This window comes from Corvus brachyrhynchos, unplaced genomic scaffold (assembly GCF_000691975.1).
Source record: "Corvus brachyrhynchos isolate BGI_N302 unplaced genomic scaffold, ASM69197v1 scaffold220, whole genome shotgun sequence".
Taxonomy (NCBI): Eukaryota; Metazoa; Chordata; class Aves; order Passeriformes; family Corvidae; genus Corvus; species Corvus brachyrhynchos.
This window is the reverse complement of record NW_008236209.1, coordinates 4,568,612-4,586,435: the sequence shown is the minus strand read 5'-3', so window position 1 is coordinate 4,586,435 and position 17,824 is coordinate 4,568,612. Positions and strand designations below refer to the sequence as shown.

The following is a 17,824-nucleotide window of genomic DNA, read 5'->3' as shown; positions in this document are numbered from 1 at the left end:
GTGGGCGCGTTCCCCCCCCCCCCCTCCTGCTCTTGGATGATTGGGGATTGTCCATAGTGGGAGATTATTAAAGCCAGTATTATTTCAGACTAAACTTTTTCCTTTTTTAATCTTCTGAACTTGATGTCCAGCCCATATATTTAGAGATACTTCTGTGTAACATGCAGCTTTAATCTTACTTGATGAGATTAATGATTCCCCTTAAACAGGAGATTCTGAGCAGGGGGGCAGTTGGGGTTTTATTGTTTGGGTTTGTATCTTCTGATGTCTGTGAAATGTTTTCTTCTTTCCTTCTGGAATAAAAGAGCACTTTTATCCCTCTTCTTTTCACTTTTTTATTCTTTTTCTCTCTTGTGTCTGAGCTTCCCACTGCTGACAGAAACAGTGTAGTCTGACATACTTTAATTAATATGTACACTGCTAATATCCACAGCTTTCTTAATTTTTCTGCAGAGGGAACTTTTCCTGTTTCATTCTAAGACTTTAAGGACAGCAAAGATTGTGGGAATAAAAATTTTTATGAAACCAGCTGTGCAATGATGGAAAAACAAAAAAGCTGAACAAACAGCCAAGCTGCCAGATGAACAGACCGTGTTTTATTAAGGATTATTCATCTATCCAGTGTCCAGCTTCCCTTTCAAATAGTGCTCCTCTTTCTGTGGCATTTGTAATTTAAGGTGATGGAACCCAATCTTTCCCATTATCACAATAAAAAAAATTGCAAGGAAGGCAAAAAGAAAAAGTAGAATATGAAGACAGCTTTTTTGTGGGAATATGCCTGGCCTAAAACTGTCAGGGTGTTCATCTAATTATTTAGAATTATTTTTAAAGGCTTACAGAAACTTGACAAATTTCCATCATGCTTGACATATAAAGGCTCTCATAGCCTAAAAGCCAAAACAAACCAAATTCTGCTCTACAGCAGAATAAAAGAAGTTACTATCTTAAGTTATTTCGAGAAGTGGAAGTTGTCTTGCAGGAAGAAAAGTAGAGGTGTTTAAATTCGGGCAAAGGACTTTAACATATAAGGCAGAAAAAAAAACCATTTTTGAGAAGGACTTTTTAATGGTATGAAGTTTAAAAAAAAATTCAGTCACCTTCTCAAAGCACTATCATGGTGTTTGTTTAAATGCATCTGTGTAACTTTGATAGTTGAAAAAAGATTAAAGAACCATTTTTTATGTTTGGGGCAAAAGATCAAGGAGTGTAAGAGTTCCCTGGTCGTTTGTGGCATTACAAATCTGCGTCTTTGCTGTCACTGCTTCCCTGTGCTGGAATAATTGTTGACACTTAAAAACACACTGCTGTCATTAGATCCTGGTTAATTAACCAGACGATTCTGCAAGAAAATTTTCAAGGGAATTCCCCTGACAACTGGATATGCTCTTTTCTGAGGGAAAGTCTCTTCAAAATGGGATTTTAAATGGCTGGTGCCTTCCCATGTTTTCAAAGGTCAGATTTTAATTAAAAACCTTTAATTCACTTTGTCACTAGGGGACAGGGACAGTTACTCAGAAGCAGTCAGGTTCTTGATTTGATGCCTGAGAAGCATTTCCTTGTTCTCTAACATAGGTCATTCTTCAGAGTTTCATGTCTGACACCTCAGTTATTAAAGAGCCACTATTTTTTTCTAAGTGTTGACCAGTCTATGCCATCTTCACAGAGTGAGAGCCCTTGACTCTTGCCTTATCTTGAAATAAGGGGTACAGCATGTTATTGTTCTCTCTGAGGTCATTGTTGACATTCAAGAATAAACCAGAGAGACTAAAAAGCCATTCTTAAAAACAAAAAAAGTACATTAATCACTTTGAAAAGGACTCCAGTGATATTTTGCATCTAAGGGCAGGAAACAGACCAGTAAGGGGACAGAAGGAAGATGAGGAACTGAGCTGCTGGGATGCAAAGAGCAGAGTAGGTCAGGGTAGGGAAGGATATGGTAGGAAAGGCCTGGTTAGACAGGAATGGACATTCCTGAGTTTGCAGAGGTAGACAGACAGCTGGATGGAGAGGGCAGCAATGGACACTGGAAGGAAAGAAGCAGGAGAACCCTCCAGAGTAGAACTCAGATGTAGGTGCCACTCCAGAAGGGTCTCTGTCACATTGGCCAAAGCTGTGCATGTTCCTGGTTACTCCAAGGTGACCAAACAATTCTCTGGGTACCACTGCCTCAGCAGATGAGTTCCACCCCTTCTGTCTGCATCCTGATCCTGGGACTGGATGTGAGGAGGAAAAAACTGTGGGAAGGTTGGGTTTAGGGCACTGAACCCAGAAGGGGAGATGAGCTGCTGGGCACAGGGGGAGAAAGGTGCTGCTGAGGGCTCTGAACAGGCAAGAACACATAATTTGTCTTCCTATTTTACAGCCAAAACCTGTGAACAGTTTGTGATCAGTTTGTGTAAAGTTATATGAGAATAATTAGCTGACAGGAGAATATCTGCATTTCCATCAGACTTCATCACAGAAATGAATAGGGTCAAAATAGCAGATAAGTGGATACTCTTTTTATAAATTACTTTACAAGTTAATTAAAGATTATGCTTATGTAAAAATCACAAAATCACAAAATAGTTTGGGTTGGAAGGGACTTTAGAGGTCATCACATTCCAACCTCCCACCAGACCAGGTTACCCAGAGCCCCACCCAGCCTGACCTCAAACACCTCCCAAAGTGCAGAATATTAGAGAAGACTGTGACTCCTCGAATATGCTGAATCAACGTGATTGCTTTAAAACACAGGTGAAATAGAAAATAATTTTAAACAAAATATTTCCAAGAGTTCCAGTGTCAGCAGTTGTCACAACAGGATCTGGGCTTGGAAGAAAAAGGATTGCTGCTTCAGTTCTACAGCTGCAGCATTAAATCACTATTTGCCCTGAACTTATATTATCTAACAAAATTTTTCAAATGTGTTTTAATTTTTTTTTTAGGCTTATTAACCAAAAAAATGAGTGGATGAAACCATACTGAACATAAAGATAGCCAACAGCCCATTACATTGACAGAAAGGTCCAGCTCTTTGCCTAATTTAGACTGTGAATATTTGTGTGCTTTTTCAGAGGTCACAGAGTTAACAGCTCCAAAAATTGAAAATAATAATAAAAAATTTTTGCAGTTTTGGCTATTTCTTATAAACCAGAGTAGTTAATTTAAATTTTTCACTGGAAGTTTGATGAAAGTGAGCCCCTTAAAGCTTTTCATTTGTATCTATAAACTATTTTGTGTACAAGTATTTATATGAGCAAATTAAACTTTTGAAATACAAAATATGTATGTTTAAAATATATCTGTTTTATAGAAAATAATTTGAATTCTGAACCATTTGAAGCAAAAAATTAACGTGAGAGATTTTATCATTTTTAACCTAAAATAATCTTTCAAGCTTTTCAGGTAAGAGATATGTCAAGGGGATACTCTGCTGCTGTAATGGTCAACAAGAAACAAGCTCATTATTTTTCTCCTGGGAAAACAAGGATGAAAGCTCTTTGTAGGATAATTTGAAGGCTATGAGTCATTCACTAAATTTTTTTATTTTTTTATATATTCTTAAATTTTAATAACTAGGATGAAAGAGCAGATAGAAAAATGTAGGGTAATTCTATGTGGTTAGTCAGGTTTTATGTCTCTCCGATGGCATCTGTTAGGAGATAAAATTATAATTTGATTTTTTCTAAAAATACAGAGGTTAACAAGAGTCTAAGAACTTTAGGAAGAAAGAAGTGGTAAAATTTAGTGAAAAGTTTAGGACTCTGCCCTCTTTTGGCCTTAAAGATTTTGATCTGTTGGGTTTTTTGAGTGGGAAATGAATCTCGTCAAAGCAAGTGGGATGTTAGGACCGCGATATTAAATTTGATATTAAAACTGTGGCTGGAAATGTGTTCCTGAAGCTCTGTAACATCCTGGTGAAAAGTTCTCCATGGAAATCCAGCATACCTCACTCTAGATGGACAAAATCTCTTCTCCGGATTTTTAATGGACACTCTACATCCCATTGTCCATGGGAACCTTCAGTTTCTCGGGATCCAGTGCTCCTGTTTGTGTCTTTGAGCTGGCAAATAGAACTTTGTCAGCAGCTGTTGAAGGAACCACAGAGCCTACAGAACAGCAAACACTGACAAAATTCAACAGCTCTAAAGAGGGAAGTACTGAAAGGCCCACCAGCAGCTTCTTTCTCCCAAATAATCCCATGTTATGAAGCTGATTTCCAGACTGGCGAGATTTAATTTGGACATCTTTGGTTTTTACAAATGAAGTCATTTATAAAGCAGCCTTATTTAAGAGAACAGCTAAGCATAAGGAGTAAAATCTAAAGCAGAGTTTCCTGTGCAACAGAGCTAAGCAACCAGCCAGCAATCAGGTTTAGCCAGTCTTTATTTTTAAGATTTCAGTAAATTTTAAAACTTGGTGACATGGAATTAGTTTACAATAAAGTAGAAGTCACATTTCTCATGAAAAATCCAAACAACTCCCACTAGAGGAGGTTACTCAGGGCCTTGTCCAACCACGATTTGATCATCTCCAAATCAGAGATTCCACAGCTTTGCCAGCCTGTTCCAGGGTTTTTTCTTCCTCATGGTGAAATCGAAAAAAATTCCTTACCAGAGTTCCAACTTGTATCTCTTGCTTCTCATCCTCCCACTGTCAGGAAGAGTTTGGCTCCATCCTTTCTTAACCTTCCAGTTTAGGCAGTTGTGGACAGCATTATCACAACTTTGTAGGATTTTTAACCTTTGGGTTTTTCTCGAGGGCATGGGAGGTGGTGTTTGTGTGACCCACCTTGCCTGAAGCATTCCAGAATCTGGAAACTGCTTTCTCTGAACAAAATGTTCTTGGTTATTGCTGAGGGCTCTAAATTTTGGGGTTGGCAGCACAAGGTGAAGCAGAACTATTGAAAGAATAATAAATCAGCAGCACAATGTACCAATTAGATTAATTAGATTTCAAAATGTGATGGATAACCATGCCATGTGAAGAGATGGGAAGCTCGAGATGACCTCGCTCTTGAGAGGGAAGCACACGAGCCACTGAGCCTCCCTGACATTTGGGGCTCTGAGTGTGTTCAGCTCCACAGATCCCTGCTCTGCTTGTCTCTCTCCATCTTGTCAGTCGCCTCCTTAAGCAGAATTCTTGATGGACTAATTACAAAGCTCCTGTTAGTTCACTGAGCTCATTTTCCCCCATAAACTGGCAATATGAGCACTGGCTCCTGTCTTTTCTGAGTTAGGCTATGGCTTCGTTTTTACTGAATCAGGAACTCTTTGCAAATGGGGCATTTAAGTTTAAAAACTACTCCTGCTCGTGCTTTTGATTTCAATACTTCTTTTATGTCACTTGAAATAAAAAGAGGTCATATTAAATATTTCAAATACTGAATAGGCACAGGTTTTTATGCTGATGCTCAGTGTTCAACTCTGTTCACTTTAGAATAAAAAAAGCATTAAGTGAGAAAACTCTGCTGTTTATAGTGGTCTTGATATAGATTTGTTAAACTTAGATTTGCAAATGTTGATTGACCGCAGTTCCTTCCAGTCTGCTCAAATGTTATGGTCCTTAGACTGGAGCAAACATATAATTTTAATTATCATGCAAATGTCATGTATTTGTTTCCTACGAATGTTAATTAAGCTTTTTGCTCTTTTTTCCCCAGGGAATGTATATTAAATCAACATATGATGGACTACATGTAATCACAGGAACAACTGAAAATGTAAGATTCTTTATTGTAAAATACTTTTATCATGCTTACAATTATTTTCTGTGTATCTGCAGTGCATTTTGTAATCTGTTAGCTTGCTTTAAGCCAAGCCACTTTTTATTAATATCTTTTTTCCTTTTTTTTATGTACATGCATCATATTACCTTTTTAAAGACTAAGAACCCTTGAAAATAGATATAGAAAAGCAGCTGTGGTGAAATTATTAATAACTAACAATATAATAAATTAAATTCTCAAACTTCTTTCCTCAGTGATTCCTCAAATAATCCTCTCTAACAAAATTCACACACTTTCTCTCTGGCAAAAGTGGTTTCCTTTATATTAACTACATTGTATTTTATGTTTTCCATCATTTGTAGTAAAAATACAGGAGAGATCAATTATCATTTTCATAGTTGTGCCAGAGGTATTAAAATAACTGAACCAAAATCACACAGAGTTCTGCAGCTCAAAGATCTGTGTGAGAGATCCCGGGGACACTAAGGAAGAGCAGCACAGCTTCTGAACATCCTCCTTTTTACTTAACGTGCAGTTCATAATTATAAATTTGAAAAAATTAAATTGACTTCAACTGCTGCCATCTAATTACTGTGACAGACTTCATAATAAGACCCTTCTGGTTTTCGTCTTGTCTTTTAGTCACGCTGTTCCCACTCGGGCTTGGGTCTGTTTGACTGCTCAGAGCTGGGCAAGTGACAAGTTTAGATTTTATAAAGCTGATATTGAAATTATGGATTGCTGACACCCAAGGAACATCAAATGAGCTCTGTGAGATGTAAATCCTGGCTGGCAACTGCCAGTGCTCTGCTGGCCCATATGGGTGAGCTCCATGTGGGATATTTTAATTGATTTATATATATTGAGTAGTATTTATATGGGTTTTGTCAGTGCAAACCCATGGAAAGCCAGACCATTTGTATGTCACAATTTGGGAAGACAATTCTAATGCAAATTAAACTTGAGATTTGTTTGTTTATATTGTCACCACTGGCAGCATTTAGAAGTCTAAAAATAACTATGTGTGTATCTTGGGTCCTGAAAATTATGACTGATCCATCTTGATTATGTTGGACAGATTATGTTCATAGTCATTGAATTACTCGTGCTGTAATTAATCCACTTTTTTACTGTAATTCTAATTCATTTCAGAAATATAATGCAGTTTGCAGGGGAAATATTGATATATTTACAATTGAAATTCACAGGAGGAGTTACTAAATTGCCAGACACTAGAATTTTTATTTTACCTACCAAACTTTTTGCCATGACACCACCAGAAGAAGTTGCTCTTTTGGTTTTGCTAGAAGTGTAATCACATGTGCAGATAAACCAGCTTCAAAGACCTGTAACTTCTGGTGTTTCAGCAAATTGATTTTTCATTCCTTTTGAAGGGATAATTGACCTCAGAGCCAGTGTTTAATTAGCTCAGCCTCATCCAAGTCAGGAAAGCAGCTAAAAAGAGAAAGAACCAGGCCTTTGCTTTTCCAAGTAACGTCAGCTGAAGTTAAACATTATGAATGGTGGTGGTTTCTGCAGTTTCCTGCTTACCTCTCATGGCCCATTTAAAGCCAAAGAGTTGTATTCTCATTGAATTCCAGGAATATTTCTGTTACATGTTTGCTACTGGGCAAAGGAGCAGCCTGCCAAAATTCCAGCAGTTTCCATGAAAAGGAGAAAGTGGCTCTGGAGCCAGGTAGCTCTTCACCTCATCCTATAAAGCGTGGGGTTAAAATCCTGTTTGTTGTAGTGCAGAAGGACCCAGGGGCAGGAGGTGAGGTCTGACTGCACTGCCCAGGGTTTAGCTCAAAGCTGGAGCTCAGGAGTGGCCAAAGCCCTGATTTGAGATCAGGCAGGTGAGGAGCTGGAACGAGGGCGGTGTTGGGCAGAGAAAGGCTGGGAATGGAAAACCAGCAGTGGGCAAAAAGTAAAAGCTGTGCTTGGAATAGCCCAGCCACACTGGGGATCACCGTGGCCAGTATTGGCTGTTTGCCCTATAGGCTGATTGACTGATTGGCTAATCAATGACTTTTCCTGCTCCCAGCAGCCGTGCCCTGCAGTGCCACTGTCAGCAGGGCCTGGCCCACGGGGGGCCATTTGGCCCCTCAGAGATGAGTCTCTCTGGCATTTTATTCACAAATAATTGCAGTCATTTCCTTGTCAGTGGCAATTTGGGTTTTTCTTGTATTGCCTCCTCTTCTCTTTGTTCCTTTTATTTGTTTTCCTCATGTTTTTAATCTCCATCCACAAAAGGAGTGAGTGGGACTTCTGGTTGAAGACAGTGCAGCTGAGGAGCTCTTGCCTGCAGTGAGGTCATGACCATAAACTTCTACAAATCACTTTCAGTTCAGATAAATCCTTTCTTCCTTCGCATTTGACACCTGGCTCCTGTGTTTATTGTGTTTAACAATTTATGTTTTCAAGAGATGTCCAGGAACTCAGCTACAGCTTGGTAACAGCTGTTTCTCTGTGCATCCCTGTAGCTGCAAGGGGCTCCATTTCTGCCTTTCTTAGGAGTCTGTTTGCTTAGCAGGGAACTGAAACTGTTTCTTGAGGATTATTTTGCTTTAAAAGTTTCTGCACCGTTTGACAAGGGACAATCATTCCTCTCCTCTCTCTGACCCTGTATCTAATGAGGAGAATAAACAGCCCACCTTGTCCAAGTCTCCTGGCTGAACAGCCAATTTCCACTGGGATTTATTTTCCAAGGTGATGTCTGAGCTCTTTAATTCTTTGTGGTTATTTTCCCCTGGATGCCAGGTTGGTGTGCTCTGTGTCAGTAGAACACTCTTGTAAGCCAGTGCACAGTGCAAACGAGTTGCCTTGAATACTCAGCTCTCTACTCCTGAGCCTGCTCATCTCCTCAATGCCCCATGGATTCCTCTCACAGATTTAAGATTTCATCAAAGCATCTAAAAATTATTTGTAAAGTAGTAGTTGGGCCATGTTTGAGTGGCTCTTCAATGGGTTTTAAGCCGTTTTCATGTGCTCGGAACAAGCTATATTTAGGATAAGGGAGTTTTTCAGCTCCAGGATCAGGAAATTCTGTGAACAGTGCATGCACATAAAATCTCCTGAAGAGCAAGTCCCTTATATCCATTTGTAAATTACCACATTCTGTATTCAAATAGTTCATTTAGCACTGCCTTGGAAGTGCTGGAGCTGGATTTGAAGGTATAAATACCCCGTGTGTGCAGAGTATCTTCAGTGCACTTCAGCAGTAACACTGCTCTGTAGAGGAATGAGCCCTGATTTATGTACCACACGTGGCTGGTCCAGCCCTGTCCCGGGGTGTGTTGTAACAGATTTAATTCCATGTGATGTGAATTCACCCAGGGTATTCCCAACAAGGTTGTGACTGCTCAGCTAAAAACAATAGAATAGCTCAACCAGCCAAAAATGGCAGTGGAGTTCTAGATTACTTCACCAAATATTATAAAAAAAAATTTTGTTCCTTATGAAAATGAACAATTATTGTTATTTGACAGCAATAAGACTTCTTCAGGCATGGCTTTCTTGCCTTCTTCAGCATTCATTGTTCAATTCCTGCTCTTTCCAACCACCTCCACACCCTCTCTGTAAAGTAATTTTTTCTCTCTTGTCCTCAGTCTCCTGCTGACCAGTGTAAGAAAATCCATGCTGGTGATGAGGTGATCCAGGTCAACCACCAAACTGTGGTAAGTACTTTGGAAATTCTGTGCTGCAGGCTTTGCCTGTTCCCACTGGTAAAAAGGTACTAATTCTTCTTTGCTCAGCTATATTATTATTATTATTATTATTGTTATTATTATTATTGTTGTTGTTATTATTTGTCTTTTCAATCATATTCGCTGCTTATTCTTAATAAGAAAAGACCCAAATTGAGTCCGTAATCAGTCCAGAAGGATTAAGCCAAATTTACATTTTGCACAGCTGCTGTTCAACATCATGCTCTTATTGTATAAGGAGATCCAAGAATATTTCCTTGAAGTTCTTAGACTTCTCATTATACACTTGCCAGCTGGTTTAACTTCTCCTCTTGAACAGGATTTTGCATTCTGTTTAATGCAGGATCCAGATTAATAATGCAGAAGTGCTGTAACAGCCATGTATTCTGAATCTGTTGGGTGGAAGATATAAAAATGATTAAAGTGTTGATAGAAATCTGCCAGGTTTGGGGTTTGGGCATTCTTAGATGGAGATTTATTTTTAAAATGCCCACAAGCATGTGCACGCAGAAGTGGATGCTGAACCTCAGTATTGCAGTATGTAATTTAAATATAATTTAAATAGCTCCAGTGTTGCTGGAGCTACAGGTGAAAGGAACACTGGTATTTATTATTTCTTAGGCATGAGTAGTGACAAGGACAATGAAAACTTCCTAAGAAACTTCTAATTTAGCTATTTCACTTTCTCCTGGTGAACCCCATCTCCAGACACAGCAGCTGCAAATTAAGAAATCTCTTTCTGTCTGTAACTGGTGTGAAGGGGAAATATGAAAGTCTGGCTATTAAAATCTTACGATTAGAGAGCAAATATTTTCTCTTGAAAAGAAGTATAACTTACTCATTTACAATTTAAATGTTAATGCAACACAGAGCTCTTATCTGTATTAGAGAGTTGTCATAGTTACAAGTTGAAATATGTATCAGACTGGGTTTCTTCATCAAACACTCTCTTCATGTGACAGATCTGATTTAATCTTTACTCCCATAGGTGAAATCCCCCATTCAGCTTCTCAAGAACTGGCTTTTTTAGCAACTCTTTTTTCCATGTCTGTTATTGCAGCAGGCTCAAGGTGGTTGATACTTGTAATCCCTTTCCACCTCAGGGCACAGGACCAACAGCTGAGTCAAGTGCCGTAAAAGACTTTTTTTTCCTAAAAAATCCCCCATAATATATTAATTATTCATTCTGAAGTTTCTAACAAGCTAAGGAAAGAGATAAATGGCACTGGTTCTTTTGGAAATTTATTCTTCCTTTGAAATGGCTGGGAAAGTCTCACTACAGCGTCTTCAGTTTGGAAAATCAGGCAGTAATAGTGTGTGTTTGCATGTTTCAGAGGTGTGTCCAACTCTCCCTACTCATGGATTAGAAGTTTTAATATTTTAAATATCCCTTAGATCTTCAAGTGTGTCCTTTAAGTCACTTCTGGCACTCCTTGCTGCAAACTACCCTTAGCTGTGCTCCTTCTTCACCTGAGTTAACACCTTATGACGATCCATATTTTGCTTATAATTAGTATTATTTCCATTAGTGGACTAGAATAATTCAAAGGCAACAGCTCATTAAATTTCCACTTAATCAATATTCTAATATTAGCACAACCAGATCATAAAAAGGGGTGTAACCCATCTGAAATTAATGGGGGGGCGGGGGGGGGGGGGGTCAGGGAACTTGCATATCTCTGGTGTTCCCACAGGTTTTCCAGAGAAGATTTTATCTGGGTTATCCTAACCAAGACATTTGTTTAAGATTACATTTCTGCAGCATTTTGATACCAATGTTTTCTATTATATCAAATATAAATCCCCTTCAATACAATGTGTTTGGAAGAACCTGTTCTGAAGATGACTGGAAAATGTCATTTTGTACTGCCACTGGTGGAAATACTTCCCTGAACAGAAAAAGTATGGATCTCTTTAAACAGATTCCAATCCTGTAGCTGACTACCAGCACCATTTAATCTGATTTTGGCTGAGCTCAGCCAGTGTATTTTCTAGATAAATTCATATTCATTTAATATGATCATTTGAGTTTCAGAACTTGCACTGCTGTTCCCACAACCTGTAATAAATTGCTCCAGTAGTTAATTATTCTCATTGCTGGGGGGAAAAAAGTCATTTTATTTGTAGTCTATATTTGTCTGGCACAAGCTTCCAGTCCTTTGATCTTGATATATTTTTATCTATTAAATTGGAGAAGCAGGTTTCTCTTTTAGGTATTTTCAGGATGCAATCAAATTAACTCATCACTTTTTTTTAGTAAGGCAGATAATTTGAGCACTTCCAGTTCGTCATCCTAACGCATGACCCTCCTCAGCATCCTCTTTAAATTCCCAACTGTAGCACTCTGCATTTTTCACAGGGAGCTATGGAGCTGTCCAGGGCAAGGATTCACTCATGGGTAGGGCAGAACTCTGGTGCTCAAAGAGTAAAAATGAGACTACAAGGCTTGGAGATGTTCCAGGGGAGGGTTAGGTTGGATTTCAGGAAAAGGCTCTTCCCACAGAGGGTGGCTGGGCACTGAACAGCTCCCCAGGGAATGGTTATGATTTTTTAAAGTTTTACTTTACTTTCTCAATACCTTTTCAATGGAGTTGGGAGCCAAAAAATGTTCAGGAAGTATTAAAGGAGAGCTGCTTCCAAATTATGTAATGCAACAACTGAAGGAGTGAGAAATAAAAGCCTTTCCACGTGGAATCTGGTCTAACCAAGGAACACTCTGTAATACAATTACAAAGATCAAAGAAGAAATAATAGTACTTTAAGCAAGAAATTAATTAAATCAGGCGATTCGATTAAGATCATTTAATCATTATCCAATTTCCTTATTTGCTTTTCTGCTTGTTCTTCTTGCTTATAAGATTTTAATAAAACAGCATAAGAAACTTGAAGAATAAGTTATACATTCTAAATTACTGCCACCCTAACTTTTTATTTTTCCCCTACAATAACAACAGGCACCAATTCTGCCAGTGCCTTATAGATTTTTACTTCCTCTCCAATAAAATTATACAGAAGTATTAAAGATGCCACTGTAGCACTTCTTTGTTTGCAAAATTAACCATGACACCATTTTCCACTGCTTAGTTGAAATGGTAAATTTCATATTGTAATTCTTTTTCAGCATAAATTTATGAAAATTAAATTGTGTTAATGTTCCTTTTTGGATAGTTTTTCAGACAGTGAAAATATTGAAAATCAAATGATCAAAGAAATATTGACTCATCTACCTGACCACCTGACCATCTGTAAAATACTTGATCTACTTCTGGATAGAGAAGTGATTTGTAAACAAGGGAAAACTGAATTTCTCTGTCTTCTATTCTTTTTTTTTTTTTTTTTGTGAGGGTTAGGATTTGAAGGTTATATCATAGGACAGAGAGCAATAATAAGGCTTTTAGTAATTCCTGTTGAAAGCTCAATGTTACTCAGGAGCACCTGGCAAGACTCCAGGAGTCAGAATGTAGTTAGTAATTAATCCCAAACCAACTGAGCACCATAGAGCTGATGGGACTGAAAATGGCAAAGATGAACTTGGAATTAATCAGGAATAGGTTTCCAGGAGAAACTGAGTTTGGATATCATTGTCTTGACATTAGTAATACCTTGTCTGAAATAAAGAGTGATTCTCAGGTCACTTGCAGGCATCAAGGGCGTTAAGTTAGATATGAGCATTAAAAAAATGTAATGGGTAAAAAGGAAAATGTGTCATCTGTCTCAGAGGAAGAGAAATTATTTAAGGATTTCAGTTTGGTTAACTCAGCCAGCTGGGTCTGAGACAGAATTCCTCTTTCTTCACGGACAGAGGCAATAAAGACCAGAAAGAGAAACAACTCCTTAAGGCATAAAACAATGCTGTGCCAGAGCAAGAGGCCACAGAAATATCTGTTATTCTGTTGTGTTACGTGTTTCTTATACTCTCTTTAAGCAGCTGCTGTTTTTAACTGAAGTAGTTGCATTTCCACACTCGGTGAGTTTGTTCTTTGGAATGATGGATCCTGTGCCTTCAAAGGCAGGGAAGAAAGATGGGGACAGACCTTTTAGTAGGGCCTGTTGTAAAGGGGCACTGAAAGAGGGAAGAATTGGACCAGATATATGGAAGAAATTTTTTTTACAGTGAAACACAGGCACAGGGTGTTCAGAGAAGCTGTGGCTGCCCCATCCCTGGAAGTGTCCAAGGCCAGGTTGGACAGGGCTAGGAGCAACCTGATCCACTTGACAGTGTCCCTGCTGCTGGCAGGGGGGTTGGACTAAATGACCTTTAAATGTCCCCTCAAACCCAAATATACTTTGATTCTAAATACATGATCAGCAGCCTAATGCCCTTTCATACTGTTCATTGTCAAATTACATGCTTGAAATTAAGTGTGTCAAGAGCCTGGCACAATGAAATCATTTCAGCACTAATTTATTTGTGTGAAGACAGTCATTGAATTAATACCCTCGGTGTCTGTTTGCTGAATTGTGAATATGAGTCCTAATGAGAGCTCATTTTAGGTGGAGGTAAATCTGTAAATGTAGTGCCAGGTCACACCATCTGTGTTTCAGCACACTCTGTGTTGGGAAATGCAAGGAGGGGGAAAAAAAGGACAAAAGATGTCATGAGAATTCCAACTTCTTTCCCCAAAAGACATCCTTCTGTTTCCAAACAAAGTGCCACATGTTACTTATTCTGCAGATTCTGCCTTTCAGAAGGGCTCAGTAAAGCCTCTCTTCCTGTTGTAGACCTTGCTTCTTCTTGGATTCTCGCTGTGTTTCTCCATTAGTTAATGAAAATAACTATGTAAGATAATGGGGAAACATTTGGTTTTCCATCATCAATTATTGTTAGGAGCAGCTCGAATATTAATGAGTGAATCAGCTACAGGTGTTACTGACGAGCTTCCCGTTCAGTGACAGAAAACAGTCTTATGATCTTCCAGCACATTTTTGTCTAATAATAATTTCTGATTTCCATGTTAATCAAACCAGCTCCCTTGATTAATTCCCTAATGAGGCAAAGTGAATTACAGACTTAAAATACGAAAAGATGATAGCCTGCTTCCTTAAAAAATGTTGGGTTTACACAAGCTGGGGGTTTTTTTAATGCAAATATGAAGAGAGGTCAAATTTTGCAGGTTCAAGTAAATATCCAGATGGCTTTGCTTATGTATTTGAAGAGTCATGAGGGGAAATGTCTGTCCTGGTTCCTGTGAGGGGTTACTGCAGTCAGAGCAGAATTACTTGTTTTCAGGTGGTGTGCAATAGAGTAGGATATAAATATTTAGAAAATATTTGGCACAACTGATTTCCAGACCAAATGCCTGACATGGGAGCTTTTAAATTCCTGTTAGTTATTGCTCTGTGTCTCTCCACCCCAGGTAACAGCAAAGCTGGCAGGTGATACAGTGAACAGAACAGGCACAAGTCCCCCAAGCAAATTAAGGTGTAACCTGCCTTCCTTCTGTGAGGTGCACTCAGTGGTTCTGGATTTCTTAAAACTTTCCTGGTTTTCAGAGTCCTGATAGGGTTCGATAAGGCAGTGAAGGAAGTGAGGAACCCCATTCCTGCCTTGTCCCCAGAATTTTGAGGGAAAGCAGAGAAAGGAACAGATGCTTCTCTCCCCTGTGCACTCCCCACTATCTGAGCTAAATTTTACTTCTAAATTCCTACCACAACAAACACATATAATGTGTTTGGAGGAAATTGGCAGGGAGGTGAATAACTGCTGTGGGGCTTCAGACCACTGGAATCCTCTGATAAACTCCACCATGTTCAACAGTTCAGCTGTTTTCTCAGTTCCTTTTGATAGACAAATATATCATGCACTTAATGCCTCTGCAGACACCCAAAAATGCACTGGTTTGTTGGGGATTTTTTGTGCATCTGTAGCATTAGGAATTTTTTGGTATGAATTTTTCATACAGAACTGCAGTGAGTCATCCCCAGGCAGGTAGTCTTTATTTTAAAAAGGGAGAAAAGGTGCTTTTCCAGCATGAACAGAGCTTGGATTTATAGCAATGCTGAAATCCCTGCTGCTGGTAGGATGCATTCCAAATCCCATTCATGCAAATCCAGACCTTCTGAATGAGAAGGAGCAAAGTCATTATGGGGAGAGCCTAAAGAAGATATGGGAGAACTAAAACCACTGGTTTGCTGTTATTGACAGTGGGTTATGTTTTTCATGTTCATCTGAACATATTAGATAAGCAGTCCCAGCTACAAAATGATCAGGTTTGGGTCTACAAAATTACCTCAGCATTGTGAAATTTTCTGGTAAAGGAATTTATTATTTTAGGAATTAATATTTTTGGAACTATTATTTTAAAGTTGCTATATTCTTAATTTTCCACCACATAGTTTCTCTGAGGAAATGAACAAACTCTTCAATATAGACAGTAGTCCACAGGGGTTTTTTACCTGGAGATCTTCTTTCCAAACTGAGGATGTACAAACAAATAAAAATTAATGATTGTGGCAATCCTAAGTGCAAGCCACCAAAATTTTAAATATCTGCCTGTCTCTGACAATTTTGAGTAAGTTCTTTTGCATTCTTCTGGGTTTCTTCCATCTTTAGCATCTAAATTAGCATCCATTTTCATTTATGGAGGAAAATAAAAAGTATCCCATTAGTCTTTTATTTCATCATTGTTCTAATTTTAATTGAAATTTCCTTGCTGAAATATCTCAGAATTTTGTAGAATTTGATTGACTGTATGTGTTAAAAATCTTAAAGGAGAAAAATACCTTTCTGGTGAATGCATCTTACCAGAGCTAGAAATTCGTAATTGCTTTAAAGACTGATTCTTTAGGAGTAAATGTCAAAATCTGTCTCAAGGACTGGTTTTCAAATAAGATTTTTAATCCACTATAATGACTTCTCTTTTTTCAAAGATATTTTTAGTAATACAATTTATAATAACTTGTCCAAATTCCTCAGAGCATTTTATCATGGCCCAGTAGTAATGACTGCAGACTGTTCTCTGATAGGTCTTGGTATTTAATGGTTTTGTCATTAAGGTTCTCATTGGAATAATTTATTGTTAACTTAATTATTTATCATTCTTTTCTAAAAGGAGCTCACGGAACTCAAAGGATTTCAGCAATCTGAAAATTGCATCAATCTATAAAAATCAAAGAGAGTTCCATTTGATTTCTGTAACTGAGTAAAAGAAAAGAAACATGTGGCCCCTGTCCTTTTATAAACACAGCCCAAACCAGAGGAGGTTTTTGAGATGCAAGCTGCCACCCTTCCATTTGTTTGGATGTGACCCATTTACAAGTACTACTGTCTTCTGGTTTCCTGTGGCCAGTGCATTTTTAGAAAGTTTTCAATAGAACAGCAGCATTAAAAATAGAATAGAACTTTTAAAAGCTATTAAAATCCTGTCTGGAATTCCAACACATATTGCAGTTCTGTCCCAGGTGGATGTTCCCAGTGGGATCCTGGCTTTGGCCCACCGTGGAGACAGCTTGGAACCTTACAGTCTGTATCCCAGACTGTATCTCTATTTTCTCCAGCCCTTAGGAGAGGGTTTTAGTTCAAATCTCTTGGAGGTATTATTTTCCCTCCACCTTCTTGTGTAATCAGATATTATCTTCCTCTAAACGGAAGTCATTATAAACTGCACCTGATGTAGCAAAGGAGGTGAATGTAGACTGCTCTGTGTCTAAGCACCTAAATGTTTTGTTTTCTTAGTTTTTAATAGCAGTGGGAATACTTTGGTCAGAAGAGAAATTTTGATTAAAATGTTGTTAGTGAACTCTGACAGGTCAAACATGGCAAATATAAAAATATTTACTGCCTGCATATATTGCTGCTGTTCCTGTTCTGGGATTCACTAAGCTTTTCATTCTTAGAAGGTCATTTTATGGCTGATGCAGTTGCCTTGGGAAGGTTGTGTCTGGAAATTCCAGCTCCTGCTCAGTGCAGGTCTGCTCAACACCCGGGCTCAGATTTGTGGCAGTCACAGCATTTATGGCAGATCTTTATTATGGCAATGTATTACTGCTCTAAGAATCTGCTCTGATTGGGACAGAAAAGGCAGGGGAGAAAGAAAAGCCCTAAAAATAATTTTTCTGTTTTCATGTATAAATAATTCACGGTAATTCTTATTTAAGTTATCAAGATGATTAAAAAATGTCTCTAAGTACTTTTTTTCCAAGTGGCACTTCCTTTCAGTACCAGTGATGTCCTTTTTTAGGGGTCTGTTTGCAATTTACAGTGACTTGGAGCCTCAGCTGTGTCCAGGGGCAGTGGAGATAACCCAATAAATGATCATTTATGTCCAGTCAGGATCTTACAGCTGTTACATACACGCTACCTGTGATGTTCCAGCACAGTCTGGCTTCCTCCTCAGCACTCACTGTTGCAACTCAGAACCTAGATTGAAATGATTTCATGACTTCTAGGATCTCATCCTTTGATTTA

At 38.4% G+C, this 17,824-nt stretch overlaps 1 protein-coding gene across 3 annotated transcripts in view; it reads left to right on the top strand.

Moving 5' to 3' along the window:
* The window catches only part of LOC103623158 (connector enhancer of kinase suppressor of ras 2), a 175,396-nt gene that overhangs the window by 98,097 nt on the left and 59,475 nt on the right, over positions 1-17,824 (top strand). For all 3 annotated transcript variants that reach the window (XM_017742525.1, XM_017742531.1, XM_017742535.1), the window contains exons 8-9: positions 5,645-5,704; positions 9,319-9,387. In XM_017742525.1, the coding sequence (XP_017598014.1) occupies positions 5,645-5,704; positions 9,319-9,387 (129 nt within the window). The remainder of the gene's footprint in view (positions 1-5,644; positions 5,705-9,318; positions 9,388-17,824) is intronic.